The sequence below is a fragment of the Elaeis guineensis genome, chromosome 15 (genome assembly GCF_000442705.2).
Source record: "Elaeis guineensis isolate ETL-2024a chromosome 15, EG11, whole genome shotgun sequence".
NCBI classification, from domain to species: domain Eukaryota; kingdom Viridiplantae; phylum Streptophyta; class Magnoliopsida; order Arecales; family Arecaceae; genus Elaeis; species Elaeis guineensis.
In genome coordinates, this window is record NC_026007.2 from 59090258 (window position 1) to 59115475 (window position 25218).

Consider the following 25218-nt stretch of genomic DNA (forward strand, 5'->3'; position numbering starts at 1 on the left):
GCAAGCGTAAATTTGAATTATGTGACTAAATGGTAGGGTGTGGTGCTCTGTACTAGGCATGTTATTGATGCTCTATCTTCGGCTAGAAATATGATTGTGATAGTCTGTGGGACTAGTCACTGTATTGGTGCTCTATCATAGGTTGGAAATATGATTGTGGTTGTTTGGAATTGAGCACTTATAATCCTATAGACTAAGTACTTTATTAGTGTCTCGCCATGGACTAGAAACATGGTTACAGTAGTCAGAGTTGAGAACTTGTGATCCTTTGACCATCCACCATGTTGATACCCCATCACAGGCCAAAAATATGGTTATGGCAGTCCATAGGACTAGCCACTATGTTAACACCCCATCATGAGCCAAAAACATAGTTATGGTAATCCAAAGCCGAGCTCCTAAATATTATCAGATCTAATATATAATAATTTTAGATAATTATTTTTGAAATGATTTATCACACAAAAACATGTATTTGCTATGCGCATTTTATGATCGAGGTATCTTTTGGCATGTGATTTATATGAATAATAACTATTGATAATTTTATATTTATTATTATTATATTGATGTTTGTGTGAGAAAATTCGTACTAGACTGTAAAGCTCACTCTATATTCTTGTTTTCTTCTCAGAGTTGGAGGATGCTCATGATTAGCTATAATTTAGATTCATGGGTGAAGGATGAACCGATAGAGCGATATTAATACATTGAAGGATAATAGAATTTGTAAATTGAACTAGTTTTGTGATTTGTTAGTATGGGATATTTTGTTATAAATTGAGATTATTAGTGTTCATTGAAATTTAAGATTGTAATAGATTTTAAGGCCTTATATAATCTCTAGGATGTTACTTTAGGGTTCATACGGCCGTATCGTATGGCTAACTCAGATGTTGGATTCGAACATGATATGTATATACACTAACATAAAAAATTATGAAGATAAGACTGCTGAAGCAATATTGATTAAATGAAAAAAAAAATTATGAAGCTAAGACTGCTGAAGCAATATTGATTAAATAAAAAAGACATGCTTGGTCTCGTAGCACTGCTGGGGCAAAGAAGGTTACGTTGAGAAAAAAATGTGCATGGACCACAAAACCCTTAGACCAAGATAGATCACATACAAGCAAAACTATAGGTTTTGCTATGGTACTCCAAAACCCTTTTAAGTAGTTTATTATTTATCTTTCTTCTAACCATTTGATTCAAGATACATGGCATTGATTTATCCGCCTGCAATCGGTTTTAACTAGCCATGTGCATAGCTAGTGTGGTAAATAATCCAAATTGTAGAGAGAATTTGAAAATGAAAAGTTGACTTGATGCTGTAAATAATTAAAAGTTTAGGGGTATCTTGGAAATTACATATTTTGGAAGTTTATTCTCCTTCCTTCCCTTCTCTTCCTGATTTTTCTTCTGCTTCCCTTCCGATCACCGTGGCCTCCTCTCCCCTCACCATCTTGACTGCCATCGATCGAGCCCCGCCCCTATCCTGCCATCTTAACCACCTCCTTCTCGATCTTCGATTACTGATCAAGCCCCCCCCCAACCTCTACTTCTTTGTTTTCTCCTCTGACTACCATGGCTACTTCTCCCCCCCCCCCACCCCACCTCCTTCATGATCTCTAGCTAGCGATCAAGCTCCACCCCACCCTTTACTTCTTCACTTTCATTCATTGTGGCCGCTAGCTTCAACCACCTCCTTCTCGATCTCCGGACAGTGTGATCAAGCCCCATCTGACTCTCTTCTTTTCTCCTTCACCTCCAACTATCATGGCTGCCTCTCCCCTCTGCTTCGACTACCTCCGATCAAGCCCCGCCCCTCCTCGGCACCTTGACCGCACCATTGCAGTCTTCTCTCCCCACTGCCTTGATTGCCTCTTTATTAAGATTCAACCATCCCATCCTCCAGTTCCAAATCTGACAGCCTGAAGCTCGAGGAGTGGCTTGAGCAAAAGAAAGATGGATGGAGAAGGACTAGGAGCGAGGCAGTTGGGGCAACGGCGGAAAGATGATTGATGAGAAAAAATTACAGAGGAGGATTAAAAATAATAAAATATTATTTTTAAAAAATAATAAATATAAAAAAGGAGGAGAATGGTGCATCTGATAATGGTGTAATTTTTTAAATATCTTTTATAATAAAATATTATAAAGAAGTACCATAGCAAATCCCATAAAATTATGCTCTGCTATGTCTCAACTTTTCCATGGATATGCTCTTTTTTTTTTAGCCATCTAGTATTTATTCAGAAGTAAGTTATTTAAAAGAGTTGCCAAGGGGTGAGATTAAGAAGGGATCTCACCGTCGAAACAACAACAAAAAATAGGAAACCATTAAAAAAACAGAAATGGGTTTCATCCACAAGATGACAACTAACAACCCAAAGAACCGAGAACGGAGGTGGGCTTCAGAACTTGTTTGGCACTTCTGAAAAAAGACCAAAGACTAGGGATTGGGAGTCCAATTAACACCTTATGACAACAACTAGCTTACAAAGCATGCGATGGATGGGATGCATTTTTTAAAAATAATATTTACTTTTATTTATCTATTTTATTATATCTATTCTATATTCATTTTAAAAATATCTTCTAAGCCTTGCATACCAAGAGGAGTATATTTTTTTCTTGGAAATATTAAAGTAGGATAATTTTGCATATCATGTTCATATGAAAAAAGATTATTACAAGTACTTTATTTTCTTTTTATTCTTATTGAATACTCTTTTACAGCATTGATGCATTTATATTGTTCATATGTTTGTATTCTGCAATCAAGACTCTAATATATTTTGTGCTTAGAACTTTGATAAATTTTTCAATTCTACATGTTACAATCTACTTTATTTTTTAAAGTTTCTAATACTTTTTCATCTACATATTATAAATCAAGATATTTTATATATTTTCACATAAATTCTTGAACTTTATCAAAAAAAATTATGTTAAAATATATATAGACCTAAAAATGCAATTAGATTTAATCTTGCATTTGATGCTATATTGGGTTTAGTAATGATAGTCAAATAGTTTTTTTGAATATTCAATCCAATCCATTAAGACATATCCTATAAGATTTAAAATAGATTTAGAATTTAAAACTAAAATTTGTTCGAGATTTATCTCTCGGACATCTACTATTGAAATCTAGTTATTAGGAGGAAGAGAGGATTTCAGCCCTAACACTTTGGATAATATTCGGCTGCTTCAACACCATAGTATATATATGCTAATGAATTTTATTAAACAATAAAATAATGATTAGGCTAATGTATTCTTTTGCTGAAGACTTGAATGTAAATGCTCATACAAAGACTCTTTCGGTGCTTTTCCCAGAGATAATATGATTATATTAGTATATTGATGTGATGAAAACTTGAACTTGGGATCTCATAAGATCACTTTGTTAATTTCTTCGTGCATATGAGCATTTTCATGGCTTCAAATCACCTACTATTTTATCAGAATGGTGGCCAATTTAATTGTTTTGATTGCTTTGTGAAAGGAGGCACATGGATCAAGCAATTTTAAAGGATTCCCACCTGATTCCAGACAATATGGAAATATATTTCATTTCTAGTCAGACCAAATTTGGAACAAAAAAAGAAAGGAAATACCCAACTCAAAAGCCCAGCCATCATCTAAGCTTCCCTGTTCGACTGCTCCAAGCCTCCCACCCAATTGGACTCCTAGGGATGGGAAAGTAGAGGGAAAATGGGGAAACCATCAAAAAAAATCAACAAAAATGAAGGAAAGATGGAAAAAAAAAAAATAAAAGTAAGACCTTACCCCAAATAGATGTTAATTTTTTTCCTTTTCGCTTCTTTTTCTTTTTATTTCATTATCTTTTTGAGAGATTTGTGGGAAAGGAGAGCAGTTGAGATAGATCAGAGGGGTTTTTTAGGTTTCGATTGGGTTTTTTCCTCAGGCATATTGGATTTTGTGTGAGTTGTGATGGTGTGAGTTGGTCCCTTGAGGTTTTGAGAGCTTAATCTTGGTAGAAACATGATATTTTGTAGGGTTTAAGAATTTTTGGTCGAAAGGATTCTTCTTTTTATCGGCAAAATTTTCAATTTATGGGACTTTGTTCTCATGATAATGATGTGGGGTCCTATCTAACGAGGATCATCGATGGGTGGTATTTTTTATGGAGGCATGGTAGAAGTGATTGGGGGCCTACTGTACTTAATTTTTTTTTTTTTTAACAATACAGAGAGAGAGTTCAGAACCCACAACAGCATCCTCTCCTATTATGCCTCTATCATTGTCATAAACGACCATTCCATCCTCGGCATGCTCAATATGGTTAAGGGCATCGATGCCTCGTCCATCCACATTTCATGATCTTCTCTCTCCACTGCCCACCATTTGATGATTGACGTGCTCCCCATTGGTGATCTCGACATTCACAAGAGCTCGAAAAATATTTGGCACATATAACAAATGAAAGCTCTGCCAATGTATGTCTTCATTTTAATATATATATATATATATATATATATATATATATATATATATATATATATATATATATATATATATATATATATATATATATATATATATATATGCACACACACGTATATACATATATTTATATTTATATAAAGAGAGAGAGTCAGACTAGAATCAGATCAATCGGATTTGAACTTAAATCTGATCAGATCAAAACTTTATTACAGGAGTCCTACATCAATGATCTAATCTATTGAATATGATCTACTATCTCAAAACTATTTATACACAAAAAAATCATATGATTTAGAGACCCCTAGTTTATGCATCAAGTAGTCAAAAATTACACAGCTGAAAAAAATTAAATTAGATATATTTTTTGATCACTTGATACATAGGCTAGAAGTCTTCAAATTATATGATTTTTTGTATACAAGCTATTTTGAGGTATTAGATCACATCCAATGACTTGGATTATTAATGTAGGATCTCTATTATCTAGTTTTGATCTGATCGGTTCTGAGTTCAAATTCGATTGATCTTATTCAAATCTGTCTATATATATATATATATATATATATCACAAATTAACAACTACAGATGCATGTGATGAGGAACGCCTGATGGAGAGGACCGGGGATGTGGAGTCCAATTTGTAAGTATAAATAAAGAATTAGCAATTATCTCACCACGGACGCAATTGTCGGCGTCTTCTGTTTTTTTTTTTTCCTTGTTTTCTTGATATAAAATAAGACTCTGGTTAGGTAGAGTTTGTTGTTTAGTTGGTTGGTTAGGCCGTGTTGTTATTAGTTTAGTTGGAGGGTGTGATATAAAATAAGACCTACTTGGAGTCATTATTTCACCACGGACGCAATTAAGGTCTTAGGTGGAGTTTGTTGTTATATATTAGTTTACTTGGAGTCATTATTTCACCACGGACGCAATTGTCAAGGTCTTCTCTTTTTTTTCCTTGTTTGCCGGCGGTCCATTTTGTCTTTTGTGCACGCTTTGGGGAAACGACCAAGTAATCCGTATTGGATGGACCAAGAGCAAGTCCATGCCTTCTTCTCTATTTGCAATCCAAGAGAAAGAAAGAAAGGAGCTCTGAGGGGGGAATAGTGGTTGCTTCACCATGGGGCCAGAGCTGGCAATCGCCGGGTGGTTTGCGTCTGCTGCAATCAGTCAGCTGATTGGCTTGGCCTTCTCCTACATAAGGGAGCAGCCCGTGTGGTTGAAGATGAAGGAAGAATTAGAGGAGCTACATGCTGCCCTTGTACGGATCCGAGCAGTTGTGGAGAAGGTCGAGAAGCTGCAGATCATCAATGACTGCACCCCGGCACAGGAAGCATGGCTGTGGCAGCTGAAAGATGCTGTGGACGGGGCCAATGACGTGCTGGATGAGTTGGAATACCACAAGCTCGAAGAAGATGTGCAGAGCGGAGGAGAAAAGGTGCGTGCCACTGCCTCTAATTACACTAAGAAAATTATGAGATCTACCACTTTTTCCTTGAAGCATGCTAAGGGTTTAAAGAAGAAGTTGAAGAAAGCTGTCAAAAATCTACTTCGTATTGCTGATTCTGCTGGAGATTTCCTTAAATTTCATGATCTGTCAAATGAATATGAGAAGAGGCAGCAGCAGATTAGAGCTCACGAGTCTGGCTGCTTGTTGACTGAAGACAAAGTGTTTGGGCGGGAAAAAGAGAAGGAGAAGATAGTTGAGTGGTTGAAGAAATCCGGAAGCGGCGAGCATGAATCCAGTGTTAAGAAAAATGTTACACTTCTCCCAATAGTTGGTATGCCTGGAATCGGAAAGACTACTCTAGCTCAACTTGTTTATGGCGAGGGGAGCTTTGATCTAAGAATGTGGGTTTGTGTTTCCAATTATTTTGATGTGACAGTTATAATGAGGAAGATGATTCAGGAAGCAGCCATAACAGAACGTCCAGCAGAAGCAGTTAGTACACTTCAAAAGATTATTGCAGAAGAGCTAAAGTCCAAGAAGTTTCTGTTAGTCTTGGATGACGTGTGGAATGACGGTGATAGGAAGAAGTGGAAGGATCTGGTAGCTCCTTTGCAATATGGGAAGCAGGGGAGCAAGATATTGTTAACAACTAGAATGAATTCAGTTGCAGAAATGATTGGTAAAGTAATGGAGGGAACCGAGGAACCAATGAATTTGCAGGGCATAGAATGGAGTGAGTATCTTTCACTTTTCAACAAGCATGCATTTGATGGTGTAGACACTGGGGATCATGAAAAACTTCAACTGATTGGCGAGCAAATAGCAAAGAATTTAGGGCAATCGCCCTTGCTGGCAAGAACTGTGGGAGGAATGTTAAATTCTAACTTGAGCGTTGAGTTTTGGAATGAGGTTTTGGAAAATGGCGTTTTCAATTCAATACAGAATGAGGACTTCCAGCCAATACTGAGATTAAATTATATTCACCTTTCACCACAGCTACAGCAGTGTTTCAGATATTGTAGTATATTTCCCCAAGACCATGCGTCTCGAAAGGATGAATTGGTCCGGATGTGGATGGCCGTAGGGTTAATCCAGCAGGATGATAAGAAAAGAAGGCCAGAAGATATAGGTGGAGAGTACTTTGATAGTCTATTACGGAAATCTTTCTTCAATCTCCTGCAGGCTTATCAGTTCACATACTATGTCATCCATGATCTGCTGCATGAAATGGTATTCTCTGTCTCTGAGGGTGAATGCTTGGGAGTTGACTACAGCAAGCCAAACCCAAGAAATATCCCAACGACCCTTCGTCACTTATTTATCATGGTTGATGATCCACGTGTGCTCAGTAAGGTGCCTCCGCTGGAAAACTTACACTCTCTTGTCCTAACTACTCGTTGTTGTTGTGATCATAAATGGGATGATATCCTTAATAAGGTGCTCAAAGGATTCAAAAGCTTGAGGGTTCTGAAATTAGAGTCATTTGGAGAGCGCAAGCTCGAGTCCAAGCTCGAGTCCCTGAATGCAATTGGTGATCTAAAGCACCTCCGATATTTGCATCTTGACATGCTTGTTGAAGGAACTCAATTGCCTAAATCAGTGTGCAAGCTCTATCACCTACAGACCATGATTGTTCCAAGTTCCGATCCTTCTATAGGAAGCATTGGTAAAGACATGAGAAGCCTGATTAACCTGCGACATCTGATCCTGCCTTTGGAAGAAATTACCACAATAGTTGAGGGTGGGAAACTTACTGCCCTCCAGGAGCTGGATGAATTCTATGTCAGGAAGGAGAATGGATGCAACATAGGTGCATTAAAGCACTTGCGGGAGCTCCGTGGTACACTAAGCATCCGGAATCTTGAGAATGTAGAAAGCTATGAAGATGCGATGGTGGCCGACTTGCTTAATAAGAAACATCTCCGCAAACTACAGTTGGAATGGGTTTATGATTCGAATAGCACTCCTGAGGTGGCAGCGAAGGTAATTGATGGGCTCCAACCACATTCTAGTCTTGAAGATCTGGAAATTTTTGGGTACAACGGTGCTGATCCTCCGCGTTGGTTGGCAACTCAAGATCTCAACATGCTAGGATCCATCACTTTGAGCAGCTGCAAAAACTTGAAGCTCCTCCCACCCTTTGAGAAGCTACCTTTCCTCAAGTCTCTGTTTCTCATTGATATGAAGGCATTGACAGAAGTTTCTTTCACTACTCTTCCAAAGTTGGAGGTTCTGAATCTTTGGAATATACCGCAGTTGAAGAAGTGGTCTGGTGATGGTCGATGGTTTCCTTGCCTCAAGTCTCTGTCTCTTAGAGGAATGAGGGCATTGACAGAAGTTTCTTTCACTACTTTTGAAAACTTGGAGGATCTGGAGTTTTGGGGCATACCGCAGTTGGAGAAGTGGTCTGGTGTAGGGGATGGTCCATGGTTTCCTTGCCTCAAGACTCTTACCATTAGAGATTGCTCTGTATTGGTGCAATTGCCCCCACAACCGCATCGTCTGGAGGCACTGCAAATATCTGAAGTAGTGGGATTGACTACTCTTCCAAGACTTTGGCAATGTCAAAATAATGATTGCGGGAGCCCGTCACCGTCGAAGCCTGGTAACCTAATGATTCGGTCTTGCCCCAAGCTAACGTCTCTAGCTGAATGGTTGCTGCGACATGCGGACCATTTTATGGACGTTGAGATTTTGTCCATCGAGAAATGTAACGAGCTAGTGCATCTGCCGGTGGAAGGATTCCAAAAATTCAAATCCCTAAGAAGCCTCTATATATCGGAGTGCCCACGTTTGCAGAGACACAATGCGCCTCATGACGACTTCTTTCTTCCCTCGTCAGTCGAGAATATCATGATACGTGATTGTGGTGAGATGGATGCATCACTGCTTGGTGCAATGCAGCACCTTGCATATCTCTCTGGGTTGTTCTTGTTGGAATGCACAACCATCACATCCCTCCCCTCAGCAAAGGTGTTCAGAGGACTCAAGAAACTTCACCAATTGATCATTCGTGAATGTAGAGAGTTAACATCATTGGGAGGTTTACAAGCACTCACCTCACTCAAACACTTGGAGATCAGAGGATGCCCCAAGCTCGTGGAAGCAGCAGCAGCAGCAGTTACGCCACCATTAACCAGTGATCCTGACGAGCGGGCAGCTGATGGCTCTTCATTGTCGCTCGACATGCTCAAGATTGATGACCCCTCGTTGCTGCACTTGGAGCCATTAAGAAGCCTTACATCCGTTCAACATTTGGACTTGCGAGATTGCTTCCGGCCCACATCCTTGTCTGAAGAATGGCTGTTACAAGTCCGCAGTTCCCTCCAACAGCTGTCGTTGTTGCAGGCAGTCCTGCCTGTGAGCTTGAAAGAACTCTGCTCCCTCCACGTGCTAGAGTTAAGTGGGCTCCCTCGACTCCAGTCACTGCCAGCACTACCCAATTCACTGAAGACTCTGCGCATCCGTCACTGTGATTCAACGTTGGAGGACCTTCTCCTTGGCCAAGGTTGGAATACGGGGCTCGAGCACTGCTTTCTAGGAAAGACATTCACTCGAAATGAAGCACATAACTAGCAAATTGTTACTGTGCCATCTCTTTTGGTAAGATATATAATCTCTCCCCTTCCTGCACCCCCATTTTTTTTCTGGCTCGGATGTTACTCGAGATAGTTACGAATCCAGTCATCTCACTTTCTTCCCTGTGTCTGACAAATTGTTACCTTAAGGTCCACTCAGGAGTTTAGAAAAAAGAAAAAAATGCTTGCAGTAGTGGAGTTTAAGAATATTAGAGTTATTAGAAGAACTAATTGTTAAAATTCAAATACCGGAATATTTCAAAGCATAGTTAGTTTACTCCAGATGATAGATATTTCATTTGGTTCACATGTTTGATGGAAGAATTAACTGATTTCATTTAAAACTTGTTTCTGGCAGAAGAAAAAAGGGTGTTGTTACATATCATTGCAAACTCTGCTTGCTAATTCTAATGATGATTTGTGGCCCTTGTAATTTTCTGGTGTTTCTTTGAATCTCAGTTTTGATAGTAATGCTACAAAATGTTTCATTGCATATATTTTCAACTCCTAGATCTGTTACTGCCCATAAATTGATCTTAATATACAAACAACACCACTAATTCTCACCTTCTCTTTATTAAAATTTAATTTCTCAAATCGTGTCACTTAGATGAAGCTTTCTTCTAGCACATAAAGTAGCGGTAAACTCAGGAAATAACTCTGCTATATTACCGACTTGAAGTAAATCTCACAAGTTGTTCTCAAAGTGCATTGTCAAACAAAGCAGAAATATGGTGAGTATTTATTTTTTACTTCAAAAAAACAAAAAAAAAAAAGGTTTTATGGCGTGCATCTATATAGTTTCATGAGCTGTTTCTTTCTTATTTAGTAAATCAATGCCCTATCATACACTTTGAGACTTGATGTGATTGCAACTAGGAGTTGTTTTCTTATGAATGAGGCGTAAAGATTTCTCAATCCAGTACAGCTTTTGTGAATGCCTGACATCTGAATGAAACTATTATTGCAGAATCATAGAATTTCATTTTCATTTGCACTTGCAAAAAGTCAATTCGATAAATTTCAAAGGTTGTTTTTAATACACAGAACACTATGGATCTATAAGTTTCAATTCTGAAGCATATAGAAGAAATCATTGGATAATCATGTCTCTTTACTGTGAGTTGGCCATTTCATCGATGCTGCATTACAAAGTGACGTTGCTTCTGAAGTAATTGCTCAGACCAGTTTGTTGGATTTTGAATTGAACAATCTCATGGAAGATGGACGCTTGTTCTTAGGCATACATTACATGAATGCATAACAAAGTTTCAGATAAAACAACAGCAATATGTCCCAAACTTTAGCCGCAGCAACCTCGTGTAAAAATACAACCTCCAAAGCTATGTTTTTATTTCTGAAGGTGATATCTTGAGTCCTTTTGATTTCAAATAATTCATAATTCCCATGTTTTGTTGATTTATATACTTAGGGGCCATTTGTTAGCCTGTAATCCATTTGCAGGCAATTCAAATACAAGCTGCAATTAAAAATGCTGCATCTGAAATTGCAGGTATTGCAAAAATTATTTTTGTTTAATTGTCTGAAATGGACAATTGCATATGAAATTGCAGTTGTCTGGTTGCACAATATCAAAAAATACATACTAGTCCTACTACAAACAAAAAGATAAGACTACCTCCTTGAAAACAATAAGGATGCGTTTGGTTACACTTTTTTATTTTTGATTTTTAATTTTTAAAAAGTATTTTTTTCTTTTTTTGGTGCATTTGATTACATTTTTTGATTTTTAAAAAATATTTTTTATTTTTTTTAATTTTTGCTATTGATTAAAAGGAAAAAAAAGTAAAAAAATATGTTACTATTCATTTTGCTATTATAGTGTAATAGTTAACATTTTATTTTTTATGATTACAATCAAATAATGATACTATTATTATATTGTTATATGATAGATATTATAATAATTATATTCCTACAAAATAATATGATGTTATTTCATGACCCGATCCTTTTATCATCCAGAACTTCCTCCGTACGAATCTCAAAGCATAGAAAGGAAAAAGAGAAATTCAAACCTCACCTGCTATGCACGTGACACGGGGGGGAAGGAAGACTCTCGATGGGAGTTCCTCTTCTCCGATTCTGGCTGGGAAAGGAGCTTTAGGGCAAGTGAAAATTCAATAAAAAAATCCTAGGATTCCATCTATAAACCTCCTCCTTTGGATTCCACATCCAAAATCCCAAAGAATCGCTGGTGATTTTCAAGAGTTTCATCGAGTTTTTCCTATGGATTTCATCGGAAATATGTTGCCGGAATCACTTGTTTAGCCTTGTTGGAGTTAAGGTAACGACCTCAATCCTTCTTTTCCTTCTTTTTTGATTTGTTGGACACCATTTTTTGCTTTAGTTTATGGCTGGCAAGACGCCGGATTTTTTTCGAAATCAAGCCTCCCCTGTTTCTTCCTTTTCTTCCTCTCGTCGGACCGGCTGCCATCGCTGATGGTGGCCTGGTTGTGGTTGCCAAGGATTGAGCCACCATCGACGGAGCCATCATGGTCGCAGTTGTCAAGAGCTTCGGCCATGAGAGTTGATTGGACCCTAAGACCCTCTTCCCCTGTTTTCATGAGGAGGAAAAAAAAATAGAGGGGAGAAAAAGAAAAAAAAAAGGAAAGAAAAAAAAAAAGGGAAAGAAAAAGCAAAAAAAAAAAATCTCTCTTTCCTCTCTCTACCTTCTCTCTCCATTTTCTCCCTTTATGAGTTTCTCTCTCTACTTTCTCTCTTTAGAATTTTTTATTATAATTTTTTTTCTCTTTATGTATTTTTCTTTCTAGAAATGCTATGGATCAGTAAAGGTCCAGATGTCTAGATAAATCCATATCAATTGGTTGAGCTAGGCAACCATTTAACTCGTTGGTTTTTATCCGAGCTTTTGTTGGTTACATCGAACTCACCATCAATAATCCCTAACTTATTACTTTGCTTTAATTGAACCATCTATTTGTTGATTCGTAGAATTTGACTACACTATTCTCATTGATTAGGATCGCTAGATGCCGCTCTCTGACTAGTCTCATCTTTTTTATGTCAAGCTTCTTTTATGACAAGCATTAGTTTTTGTATAGAGATGCGATTCATTTGATGAGAAGATGTTGGGCGAGAAAATTTGTGCTCCAATCTCTAAATCAAGATAAATCTCTAAATCTTTATTATCAATTAGTCATATATTAGATATGGTAGAAAAATTTGGGATTAAAAGCAATTTAGGTATTAGAGTTTAAAAAATAAAAATTTAATGATAATTTATTTTTGTTATGCTGATGGTTGATGGAAGATATGTTGGAATTATATCGTGAACATACTAGTCGTGGATTGATAAACTCTATTCCAGAGTTTATCATCAATAAAGGTAAGAATTTCTGCATATTAATCACTAATTTATTTAAAAATTATTTTGTATATCAGTGATTTTGATTTACGTGATTTTTAATAGTTTCATGTTATATACTTATTTGTTAAGTATATATATGATTCTATATGAAGTTATGTATAACATATTACTGATTCTGATTTGGATGGATTTTGATAATCATGTGCATCAAATTTTACAAAAGAATGTAATCTTGAATTATAATACTTAGCAAGTATATAATTAAATTATGTGACTGTAAATGGGATTGTGGTGCTTTGGGCTAGCTTTGTTATTGATGTCCTACCACATGTTAAAAATATAGTTATTGTAGTCCGTTAGACTAGCCACTATATTGATGTCCTATCCCGGACTGAAAATATGATTATAGTAGTTCAGAATTGAGCATTTGTGGTCCCTCAGACTCACCACTATTAGTGCCTTATCACAGACTTGAAACATGGTTGTAATAGTTCACAAGACAATTCATTTTGTTACTCTATCATAGATAGTTATGGTAGTCTATAGGACTAGCCACTTTTGTTGTAATAACCCGGCCCACTAAGCCAGTAAACAAAAAAAAAAAATAGAAACAAGAAGGAAGACTCCCGATCGGAGTCTTCCTCTTCCCCAATTTCGATCAAGAATCGGAGTCCTAGGGCCATTAAAAGACCCTAGGATGAGCTCTATAAGAACCCCCCTCCTCTCCTCTAAGAGTAGATCCATCAGCCACCGACGATTGCCGGAGCTTGTCTCCGATTTTTTCGATTGAAGCCGCAACTCCTCGACCTGTGCTCGCCGCGATTTCACGCCGGTGGGGGTCATCGGAGGCTGTGGTAAGGCCTCCTTCCTCTTCCTCTCTTCTCCCCCTTCTTTCCCATGCCTGTGGGCATGATGGCCGGCGACGGGTGTCGCCGGATTTTGTTGGAAAAGAAAACCCCCTGTTCTCGTCGGTTCTTTTCTCTGATTTTACGGCACCGACGGTCACCACCGACCACCGGCTATGGCCTCCCGAATACGGGGGAGGTTGTCCCTTGCCGCCGGCCACCGCCGGGCAAGGTGTGGCCGTGAACGGCCGATATAAGGAACGGGGACCTCTAGGTCCCCTGTTCCGGCCAAAGAAGGCCACAGGGAAAAAGAAAAAGAAAAGAAAAGGAGAAGATAAAAGAAAAGAAAAAGAAAAAAAAAAGGAAAAGGAAAAGGAAAAAAAAAAAAGAAAAGAAGAAAAAAGAAAAGAAAAGAAAAATATATAATCATATAATAATAATAATAATAATAATAATAATAAAGAAAAGAAAAGAAGAAAAAGAAAAGAAAAGAAAAATATATAATAATAATAATAAAAATAAAAATACACATAAAAGGAAGTTTCTCTCATCCCTCTCTAAAATCTTTCTCTCTCTAGAATTGGATTCGTTCTCTCTCTACTTTCTCTCTCGAAAAAAAAAATCTCTCTCCAAGAAGTCCTATGAATCCCCTATTAGGTTATCTTCTCCACTCATAGGGACCTATGACCTTAAATCGGTTTAGAGCCGAAGGGAGAGATTTATTGGACTGATCATCAAATCGGTCATTTCTTTATATTATGTAATTTTATTAAATATATGAAATAAAATTTATTGATGATTTAATATTTTAAATATGACTATCCGATTCTTTTAAGAAAGATTAAAAGGTCTAGGACGATCGAGGTAAGTAGATTTTATGCTCCTTATTTATTTTTAAATAATCATGCTTTTATGTAAAGAATTGCTATTGATAAAATCATAATTTTTCATAAAATAAGGATCGGCATATGTGATATGAAAAAGCATGTTTTATTATGAGCATTGATTTCATGAATATATATTATAAAAATAGCATGATTATGAAGCATGAATTTCATTATTTTTTCATTTATGTATATGTATGTTTTAAGAAAAAGATAAAATAATTTCAAAGACTCTCAGATAGCTATGAATGAATCCCTTCGGGAAGGTCAACATCCGGAGCTAGCATCCACACGAAACATGGCCCGGCCAGCAGGTATAAAGTTGGCACATGAATTAAGAACTCTGTCGATTAAGAAACATGGCCCTGTCACGGGTATAATAGTGACCTTAGCACGAATGTCTGTGAGCAGTGTTTTGAAACATGACATGAATATATGATGAAAATGATTTACGATTCATAATTGTGAAATATACTTGATTTATGCATGCATGATGAGCTTATAACTTGTTTTATTATATGTTCTATGAAATATTTATTTTTACAATAATTGTTATTTGCTAAATGATTCATTATCATAGAAAACTTATGCTTGATCCGGTAAGGAAGCGGAAGTCTACTTACTGAGCTGGTGTAGCTCATATTCTTTTGTTTTCTTTTTCATGAACAGAGAAATAAGGCTAGGACCGAAGGAAAGGGAATTCAGACTTGGGGATCAGCAAAGCAAGCTTGAAAATTGTAATCATTATGAATTTTAAGACTTGGATTATTTCATCTTTGGATTTAGATGCTCTGAACCAATTTTGGTTTAATTAAATATTTGAATTGAACTTTATTATTACATTTATTTGTAATACACCTGTTATTATATTTAAGAAGATGAATTTTGGCTTCTTGTTATCGTGGGTCCATCCCTTGGTAGCATGGCCGTGTTATGTTCTGGATTTGGGGCGTGACATATTATGGTATCAGAGTAATAGGTTTAATCAAGGGTAGAACTTAAAACCTAACAGAGGGTAGTTAGGTTACGCATAGTTAGACTCTGACTTAAATTATTAACCGTACTGCAACTCTGTTATAAAATAACGTAATAATGTTAGCATTTGAATAGGAAGCGATGAGCGATAGGGAGGGCGAGACCTTGGCAAATATGGCTGCTAGGACAAGAGGAGCAAGATTGACGTCGTGGGGAGCCGACAATCAACCAGTTGAGCGGGCTCCTGACGCACCGGCCACACAGGCGGACATTGCTAGCGTATGTCAAGTGGTGGCTTAGCTTATCCAGCAGCAGGCACAGACTGTTCCTCGACTGACATTATCTATGAAATCATACTACGAGAGATTCAGAAGGCTCAACCCACCTCTATTTGAGGGTGGATCTGATCCTATGGCTGCAGAGACATGGATTCGAGAGATGGAAAAGATGTTTGATGCCCTGCAATATCCTGAGAATGTGAAGGTCCGATTAGCCGTTCCTATGTTAAAAGGGAATGCCGAGTTTTGGTGGACTGCAATAAAAAGCTGCCTATGGGAACAATGATGATTAGCTCACTTAGGAAGAATTCAAAGAGATATTTTATGATCAGTACTTTTTGGGGACAATGAGATTGGTAAAAGAAAATGAGTTTCTAGCCTTAAAGCAAAAGGATGATATGACGGTGTTAGTATATGCTAACAAATTTAATGAGCTAGGCCGTTTCTGCCCCCAGCTTATGGAATTCGAAAGGAGTAAAGCTAACAAATTCGAACAAGGTCTAAGATGTGGAATTCGATCCCGTCTGTCTTCTCATATTTTCAATAACTACAAGGACGTACTGGAGCGAGTTTTGAAAGTGGAGTCTGAATTGAAAAGAGCAGATCTAGAAAGAGGAGATAAGAAGAGACCGAGATCAGCAGGAAATCTAAAGGATCAGCAGAAAAATTTCAAAAATAATAACTCTGATAAGAAGAAAGAATCTGCATCCTGCTCTTACTGTGAAAAAAATCACAATGGACCTTGTCTCAAGAAGATTGGAGCATGCTTTTTATGTGGTGAGAAAGAACATATGGCTCATGATTGTCCAAATAAGAAAAGAGATGACTCTGGACCTAACAAACCAGTCGATCAAAAATAAAAAGGAAACGCACGAGTGTTTACTTTAAACCAGCAGGAGGCCAATGCAAATGATCAAGTGGTGACAGGTATTATCCCAGTCAATTCTATTTATGCTCATGTGTTATTCGATTCTGGCTCTTCACACTCTTTTATATCTCTCAAATTTGCTACTTCTTTGAATTGTGTGCCTGAAAAACTAAATGAACCATTATATGTTAGCACACCTTTTAAAAATATTGTTGTTACTAACATTATTTTTAAGAATTGCATAATCCAAATAGAAGAAAAAGAATTAGCAGCAGATTTGATTCAACTAAATATGTATGATTTTGACGTTATTCTTGGGATGAACTGGTTATCTTCATACCATGCACATATCGATTGTTTTGGAAAAAGAGTAGTATTTCAAATTTCGGATGAACCGCAATTCTTCTTTCAAGGCGAAGTTCATAATACGGAATCTAAACAATCTTTGGGTATTATCTCAATCATGAATGCAAGAAAAGCTTTAAGAAAAGGATGCAAAGCATTTTTGGCCCATGTAATAGACATCGAGAAGGAAAAGATAAAGTTGGATGATATCCCAATTGTCAAAAAATTTTCTGATATTTTTTCAGATGAACTATCCAGACTGCCCCCAGAGCGTGAGGTTGAATTTAAAATTGATATCACCCCAGGAACCGAACCTATTTCGAAACCTCCTTATCAGATGGCTCCCGTAGAGTTACAAGAATTAAAGGATCAACTGCAAGAACTTTTGAATAAAAAGTTTATCCGACCAAGTACATCACCTTGGGGAGCTCCTGTGTTATTTGTGAAAAAGAAAGATGGGAGCATGCGTTTATGCATTGACTATCGAGAGTTGAACAAGGTAACCATAAAGAATAAATATCCTCTTCCTCGAATAGATGACTTATTTGATCAACTTCAGGGTGCTCAAGTTTTCTCCAAAATTGACTTACGATCAAGCTATCATCAACTAAGAATTAGAGATGAAGATGTACCTAAGACTGCATTTAGAACCAGGTATGGCCATTATGAATTTTTAGTAATGCCTTTTGGACTAACCAATGCACCAGCTGCTTTTATGGATATGATGAACAGGATTTTCAAGCCATATCTGGATCAATTCGTTGTTGTTTTTATTGATGATATCCTAGTGTATTTTAAAAATATTGAGGAACATGAGAGACATTTGAGGATCGTGTTTCAGACCTTGAGAAAAGAGAAGCTCTTCGCCAAGCTTAGCAAGTGTGAATTCTGGTTGGATAGTGTTGTCTTCCTCGACCATGTAATATCTAAAGAAGGAATCTCAGTCGATCCAAAGAAGATAGAAGCCGTGGTGAATTGGCCTCGTCTGACCACTGTGACGGAAGTTAGAAGCTTCTTAGGCTTGGCTAGTTATTATAGAAGATTCATCGAGGGATTTTCTCAAATTGCAATTCCTCTGACTCGCTTAACTCAGAAATGAATAAAATTTGAATGGAGAAGTGAATGTGAGCAGAGTTTTCAAGATCTGAAGCAACGATTGATATCTGCCCCAGTTCTTACTTTACCATCTAATAAGGGAGGATTTGTCATTTATAGTGATGCTTCCAAGAAGGGATTAGGTTGTGTGTTGATGCAGAACGATAAAGTCATAGCTTATGCTTCTCGACAACTAAAAGCCTATGAGCAGAATTATCTGATCCATGATTTGGAGTTAGCAGCTATTATTTTTGCTTTAAAGATTTAGCGACACTATTTATATGGAGAATCATGTGAAATCTTTACTGATCATAAAAGCTTGAAATACTTATTTACTCAAAAAGAGCTGAACATGAGGCAAAGAAGGTGGCTTGAACTATTAAAAGATTATGATCTAAATATTAAATATCACCCTGGAAAAGCCAATGTGGTGGCAGATGCACTTAATAGAAAGTCTTCAGCGAATGTGATGACTCTGCTATCCTTTCAGCAACAAATTCTAAGGGATCTTGAAGATTTATAAATTGAAGTGACTTGTACTGATATTAAGAATGTGTTAGCAAATTTAATGGTACAACCAGCATTGATCAAACAGATAAAAACGGCCCAACAAAGTGATATTCAGTTATGTCAGTTTAAGAAGGACATGGAGAAAGGGCTACGAACCGAGTTTAGGCTACATACAGATGGAACTCTTTATTTTGGGAACAGATTATGTATACCAGGAGATCCTGAACTCAAAAAAAAAAATTTGGAAGAAGCCCATAAATCCCGTTTCTCCTTTTATCCCGGTAGTACAAAAATGTATAGAGATTTAAAACAACTCTTCTGGTGGAAGGGAATGAAGCAGGAGATAGCTCGGTTTGTATCTCAATGCTTGGTATGCCAACAAGTGAAAGCTGAACATCAAAGACCTGCTGGTCTGCTAAGACCATTAGAGATACCAGAATGAAAATGGGAGCATATCACGATGGATTTCGTTACTGGACTTCCAAGGACAACAAGAAAAAATGATGCAGTGTGGGTGATTGTTGATCGACTTACTAAATCAGCTCACTTTCTACCTTTTTGAGTTGGCACTCCACTTGATAAGTTAGCCCAGATGTATATTGATGGAATTGTACGTCTGCACGGTGTTCCAATAAGTATTGTATCTGATCGAGATCCACGATTTGTATCTAGATTTTGAAAAAGTTTTCAAGATGCTTTGGGAACAGAATTGAGGCTTAGTACTGCATTCCATCCCCAGACTGATGGCCAATCTGAAAGGACAATTCAAACTCTTGAGGATATGTTAAGAGCTTGTGCTTTTGACTTTGGAGGATATTGGGATAATCATATGACATTGATTGAATTTGCATATAACAACAGTTTTCATTCTAGTATCCAGATGGCACCCTATGAAGCCCTATATGGAAGAAAGTGTAGATCCCCTCTGTATTGGGATGAAGTAGGTAAAAAAAATTATTAGGTCCTGAGTTAGTTCAAGATGCTAGAGACAAAATTTATCTAATCAAAAGAAGACTCAAGGCAGCACAGGATAGACAGAAGAGTTGGGCAGATAGAAAAAGAAGAGAATTAGAATTTCAGATCGATGATCATGTTTTTCTAAAAGTATCACCTACTAAGGGTGTCATGAGGTTCGGAAGACATGGCAAGTTGAGTCCACGATATATTGGACCTTTTAAAATTTTAAATCGAGTAAGAGATGTTGCTTACGAACTAGCCTTACCATCAGATTTATCCAAAGTGCACAATGTCTTTCATGTTTCACTACTGAGAAAGTTTGTACCTGATCCAAATAGTGTGATAAAGTATGAGCCATTGCAAGTTCATGAAGATCTAACCTATGAAGAATTTTTTCTTCGAATTATTGATCGAAAAGAGCAAGTTCTAAGATGGCGTATCATTCCGTATGTAAAGATTCATTGGAGTAATCATGAAGAGAGAGAGGCCACTTGGGAGTTTGAAGACGATATGAAGACGAGATATCCACACTTATTTGAAAATGAAGGTATGTTAAATTTCGAGGACGAAATTTTTTTTAAGGAGGGTAGAATGTGATAACCCGGCCCACTAAGCCAGTAAACAAAAAAAAAAAAATAGAAACAGGGAGGAAGACTCCCAATCGGAGTCTTCCTCTTCTCCGATTCCGATCAAAAATCGGAGTCCTAGGGCCATTAAAAGACCCTAGGACGAGCTCTATAAGAACCCCCCCTCCTCTCCTCTAAGAGTAGATCTATCAGCCACCGACGATCGCCGGAGCTTTTCTCCGATTTTCCCGATTGAAGCCGCTACTCCTCGACCTGTGCTCGCCGTAATTTCATGCCGGTGGGGGTCATCGGAGGCTGTGGTAAGGCCTCCTTCCTCTTCCTCTCTTCTCCCCCTTCTTTTCCGTGCCTGTGGGCACGATGGCCGACGACGGGTGTCGCCGGATTTTGTTGGAAAAGAAAACCCCCTGTTCTCGTCGGTTCTTTTCTCTGATTTTTCGGCACCGACGGTCACCACCGACCGCCGGCTATGGCCTCCCGAATTCGGGGGAGGTTGTCCCTTGCCGCCGGCCACCGCCGGGCAAGGTGTGGCCGTGAACGACCGATATAAGGAACGGGGACCTCTAGGTCCCCTGTTCCGGCCAAAGAAGGCCACAGGGAAAAAGAAAAAGAAAAGAAAAGGAGAAGAAAAAAGAAAAGGAAAAGAAAAAGAAAAAGGAAAAGGAAAAGGAAAAAAAAAAGAAAAGAAGAAAAAAGAAAAGAAAAAATATATATATAATCATATAATAATAATAATAATAATAAAGAAAAAAAAGAAAAGAAGAAAAAAAAAGAAAAGAAAAATATATAATAATAATAATAATAAAAATACACATAAAAGAAAGTTTCTCTCATCCCTCTCTAAAATCTTTCTCTCTCTAGAATTGGATTCGTTCTCTCTCTACTTTTTCTCTCTAAAAAAAAATCTCTCTCCAAGAAGTCCTATGAATCCCCTATTAGGTTATCTTCTCCACTCCTAGGGACCTATGACCTTAAATCGGTTTAGAGCCGAAGGGAGAGATTTATTAGACTGATCATCAAATCGGTCATTTCTTTATTTTATGTAATTTTATTAAATATATGAAATAAAATTTATTGATGATTTAATATTTTAAATAGGACTGTCCGATTCTTTTAAGGAAGATTAAAAGGTCCAGGACGATCGAGGTAAGTGAATTTTATGCTCCTTATTTATTTTTAAATGATCATGCTTTTATGTAAAGAATTACTATTGATAAAATTATAATTTTTTATAAAATAAGGATCGGCATATGTGATATGAAAAAGTATGTTTTATTATGAGTATTGATTTCATGAATATATCTTATAAAAATAGCATGATTATGAAGCATGAATTTCATTGTTTTTCCATTTATGTATATGTATGTTTTAAGAAAAAGATAAAATGATTTCAAAGGCTCTCAGATAGCTATGAATGAATCCCTTCAGAAAGGTCGACATCCGGAGCTAGCATCCACACGAAATATGGCCCGACCAGCGGGTATAAAGTTGGCACATGAATTAAGAACTCTGTCGATTAAGAAACATGGCCCTGTCGCGGGTATAATAGTGACCTTAGCACGAATGTCTGTGAGTAGTATTTTGAAACATGATATGAATACATGATGAAAATGATTTACGATTCATAATTGTGAAATATACTTGATTTATGCATGCATGATGAGTTTATAACTTGTTTTATTATATGCTCTATGAAATGTTTATTTTTACAATAATTGTTATTTGCTAAATGATGCATTATCATAGAAAACTTATGCTTGATCCGGTAAGGAAGCGGAAGTCTACTTACTGAGCTGGTGTAGCTCATATTCTTTTATTTTCTTTTTCATGAACAGAGAAATAAGACTAGGACCGAAGGAAAGGGAATCCAGGCTTGGGGATCAGTAAAGCAAGCTTGAAAATTTTGCTCTAAGAATTCAGTTTATGTTTATGGATTGTAATCATTATGAATTTTAAGATTTGGATTATTTCATCTTTAGATTTAGATGCTCTGAACCAGTTTTGGTTTAATTAAATATTTGAATTGAACTTTATTATTACATTTATTTGTGATACACTTGTTATTATATTTAAGAAGATGAATTTTGGCTTCGTGTTATCGTGGGGTCCATCCCTTGATAGCATGACCGTGTTATGTCCCGAATTTGGGGCGTGACATTTGTTGCCTTAGTACAGGCTAGTCTAGAGCCTTGCATTTTAATATAATCGAATCTGATGTATGTTGATTTGAGATAATTATATGATGTAACTCATTGCATAAAAGATATATTTTCTATGCATGTTTTATGAATTTTGATATCTTTTGGCATGTGATTTATATAAGTAACAACCATTGTTAGTTTCTCATTATTATTAGTATATTAATATTAGTGTATGAAAATTCTTACTGAGCTATAAAGCTCACATCTTTTTTTTTTTAGAGTGATAGGATGCCAGTACTTAGCTAAGATTGAGATTATGATTTGAATGGATTGATTAAATAGAATATCAACAATATCAGTTGGATGATGGAGTCTCATAAATTATACAAAGTTGGATATTTATTAACATACAAGATTTGTTGTTGTGAATTGAGATCAATAATGTTCATGAAATGTTGAAATTGTAACAAATTTTACAGGACTTGTATATTCTTTAGAATTTTCTCTAGGGAGTGTACGGCCATTGCGTGCCCAACTCAGATATTGGGTTCAAGATGTGATAGTCACAATAATTACATTCATAAATATATAATTTATATATGTATAATTATTATAACAAATAATTATTGTGTAATAGAAAATTTGACATAATTATGGTTATTATACATAGATTATAATAAGAATCATTATGATTATTATGTATACTGTAGCAATAAATTTATATATTTGTACTATATCTATTAAAATAATTAATATATGTTTAATATATTAAAGTATTTGTAATATTAAATTCTTATGGTTGGCGAGTGGTGAGAGGACTCCTTTCAAGATTGCCATTCAACTTTGCCTACAATTTCAATTATAAGATTTTGTTTCCTTTTTTGCCGCTTATATGCTTATCTAATGCAGCTTTTGAGTTCCTTCGAGCAACCCAGCAAAGTCTTTCCTCCCTTCAAACATTCGAGCGATGTCGTCCAGTAAAACTCCCGTCACTGCTAGACCTGCCCAACTCTCTAGAAAGATTTAATTATCCCTCACCATTGTCTATCATTTAAAGAGCGGTGTCCTAGATTGCCCGAATCAAGCAAGTAGATATCATGGCATCTGATGAATTAAAAAGCTTTTGTTGAATCCTCTTCTCTTTTGGTACGGCAAATTTTGTTTACCTTTTCATGCTCTTCCTTTTTCAATTTCATATTACTCAAGTTAGTTATGAATCCATCCCTCTTATAGCTTTTTTAAATTTCTATCTATTTTATTCATTTGTTGCAATTATTTGTTTCCAATATGGATTAAAATTAGTAAATTATGATCTAATTGATCCAATCTGGAAGAATAAAAAGTTTGTTTTTCAATCTACTCAACTCAAGCCTTTCGAAATAATAATGAAAAAATAACAGAATTGCAAAAGTAGGCTTTAGTTCACCTTTTATTTTACTAATTAAATAATAAAAATATGTTGTAATTTGCTCTGTTTGTACTAGTGAGGTTCATTCTTACCAAATCCAAGTGAGGCTCCTCAGCTAGCTAGAAGAAGTAACAACTTTTCCAAAATAGCAATGTCAAATGGAAATAATCATGAAAAGCTAAAATCCTCCTAGAGCTAGTTTTAAACTTCTCTGGTTCATCCAGTTTTTCCTTGATCATGAATGATGCATTTTAGAAGTCTTTCTCCGAAAAGGAAACATTTATTTTGGCTAGCCCATTTTGAGATCCAAATATTAAGTATGACTCTAACCACCGCATGCATCAAACTCTTTGGGTGTAGATGCAGCATTATAAATCTTGAATAGTTATCTAGTTTCAAAAAAAGCAGCATCTCAATTAAAAATTGTATAGGAAAGTTATGGCCTCATGAAATTTTGATATATGAATTAATTTTGATGTAGTGGATCTTGCTCGCAAACCCTATCCCATGTGGCTAAAGTGGCCCACATCGGTTTTAGTAATCTTCATAGATCATTAGGTTATGATCAATTAGAAGAATTAAGAATTAAAACTCAAAATGTGATATTGCAAAACAGGATTGGTTCAATTCATATGTTCAAATTGACAAGCCAACTCATTTTGTTCACAACACTTTTTCCGGTTAAAGAAAAGTTTGACACCGCATTAGGTTTTCTGCTTTTGGTAATAATTTGTGTTGCTTGGATGTTTCCAGTGCCAGTTTGAACCTCAGTTTGAGAAGCAAACTATGAGGTATTCCATGGTGTTTGATCTTACTCTTTCAGCTAATGCAAATTCTCAGCATCTTGTTCTTAATTGATTTATCAAATTATATCTCACTTTGATAAGGCTTTTGATGAGTCCCTTGCCCTAAAGTATGACCAGTGTACCATGCTCTAACTTTGCAACATCACTGTCTTTTCTGCAGTAAACTAATCAATAAACTCTGTCTCACAGGTTGCTTTCAGAGGACATTGGGCTCTCTTTTATGAATGCCATGCCCTACATATTGAGGCTGTGCAGGTTAAAACCTCAAGCTCAGATATTCTTTTACCTAATGTTTAAAGATGTCTCACTCTAGTGCAGCTTTTTTTGGTATCTAAATTATAAATGAAATTTTAGAGTGAATTTATCATTTTCTAAACTAGTGCGAAATTAGGTTCGTAGATTTTGCAGGTTATTTATGAGATGTATGATACAACAGACCAGCAACTTTTAATTTTGGAGTCTTAAAGAAGAGATAATTGTGTAATTCAGGAGGAAGCAATGGTTTGTAAATTTATGATGGGAGAGTAATTGGACTATGCTCCTCTTTCAGCGAGAGAGAAAAGAGAGAGAGAGAGTTTGCATCCATGTTGTGGCGTAAATTGTGGTTTGTTCTGAAGCAATAATTGGAACTATCTAGTGCTGCTATTTGGCATTTGGCACAAATAA

General features: G+C 36.5%; 1 protein-coding gene across 9 annotated transcripts; it reads left to right on the top strand.

Moving 5' to 3' along the window:
* Positions 1-5470: 5470 nt before the first annotated feature.
* Positions 5471-25218, top strand: LOC105058272 (putative disease resistance protein RGA4). 9 transcript variants are annotated; one of them, XR_012137238.1, is made up of 4 exons: positions 5471-9529; positions 23248-23484; positions 24742-24807; positions 24944-25218. XR_012137238.1 is itself a non-coding variant. In XM_010941157.3 (2 exons), exon 1 carries the CDS (start codon positions 5597-5599, stop codon positions 9500-9502), a length of 3906 nt encoding a protein of 1301 aa, XP_010939459.1. In that variant the 5' UTR covers positions 5471-5596; the 3' UTR covers positions 9503-9529; positions 24742-25218. The 9 variants fall into 9 exon arrangements, 2 of the variants coding, with proteins under 2 accessions (XP_010939459.1, XP_073105701.1); XR_012137239.1 differs by having other exon boundaries at positions 24952-25218; XR_012137237.1 differs by having other exon boundaries at positions 24742-25218.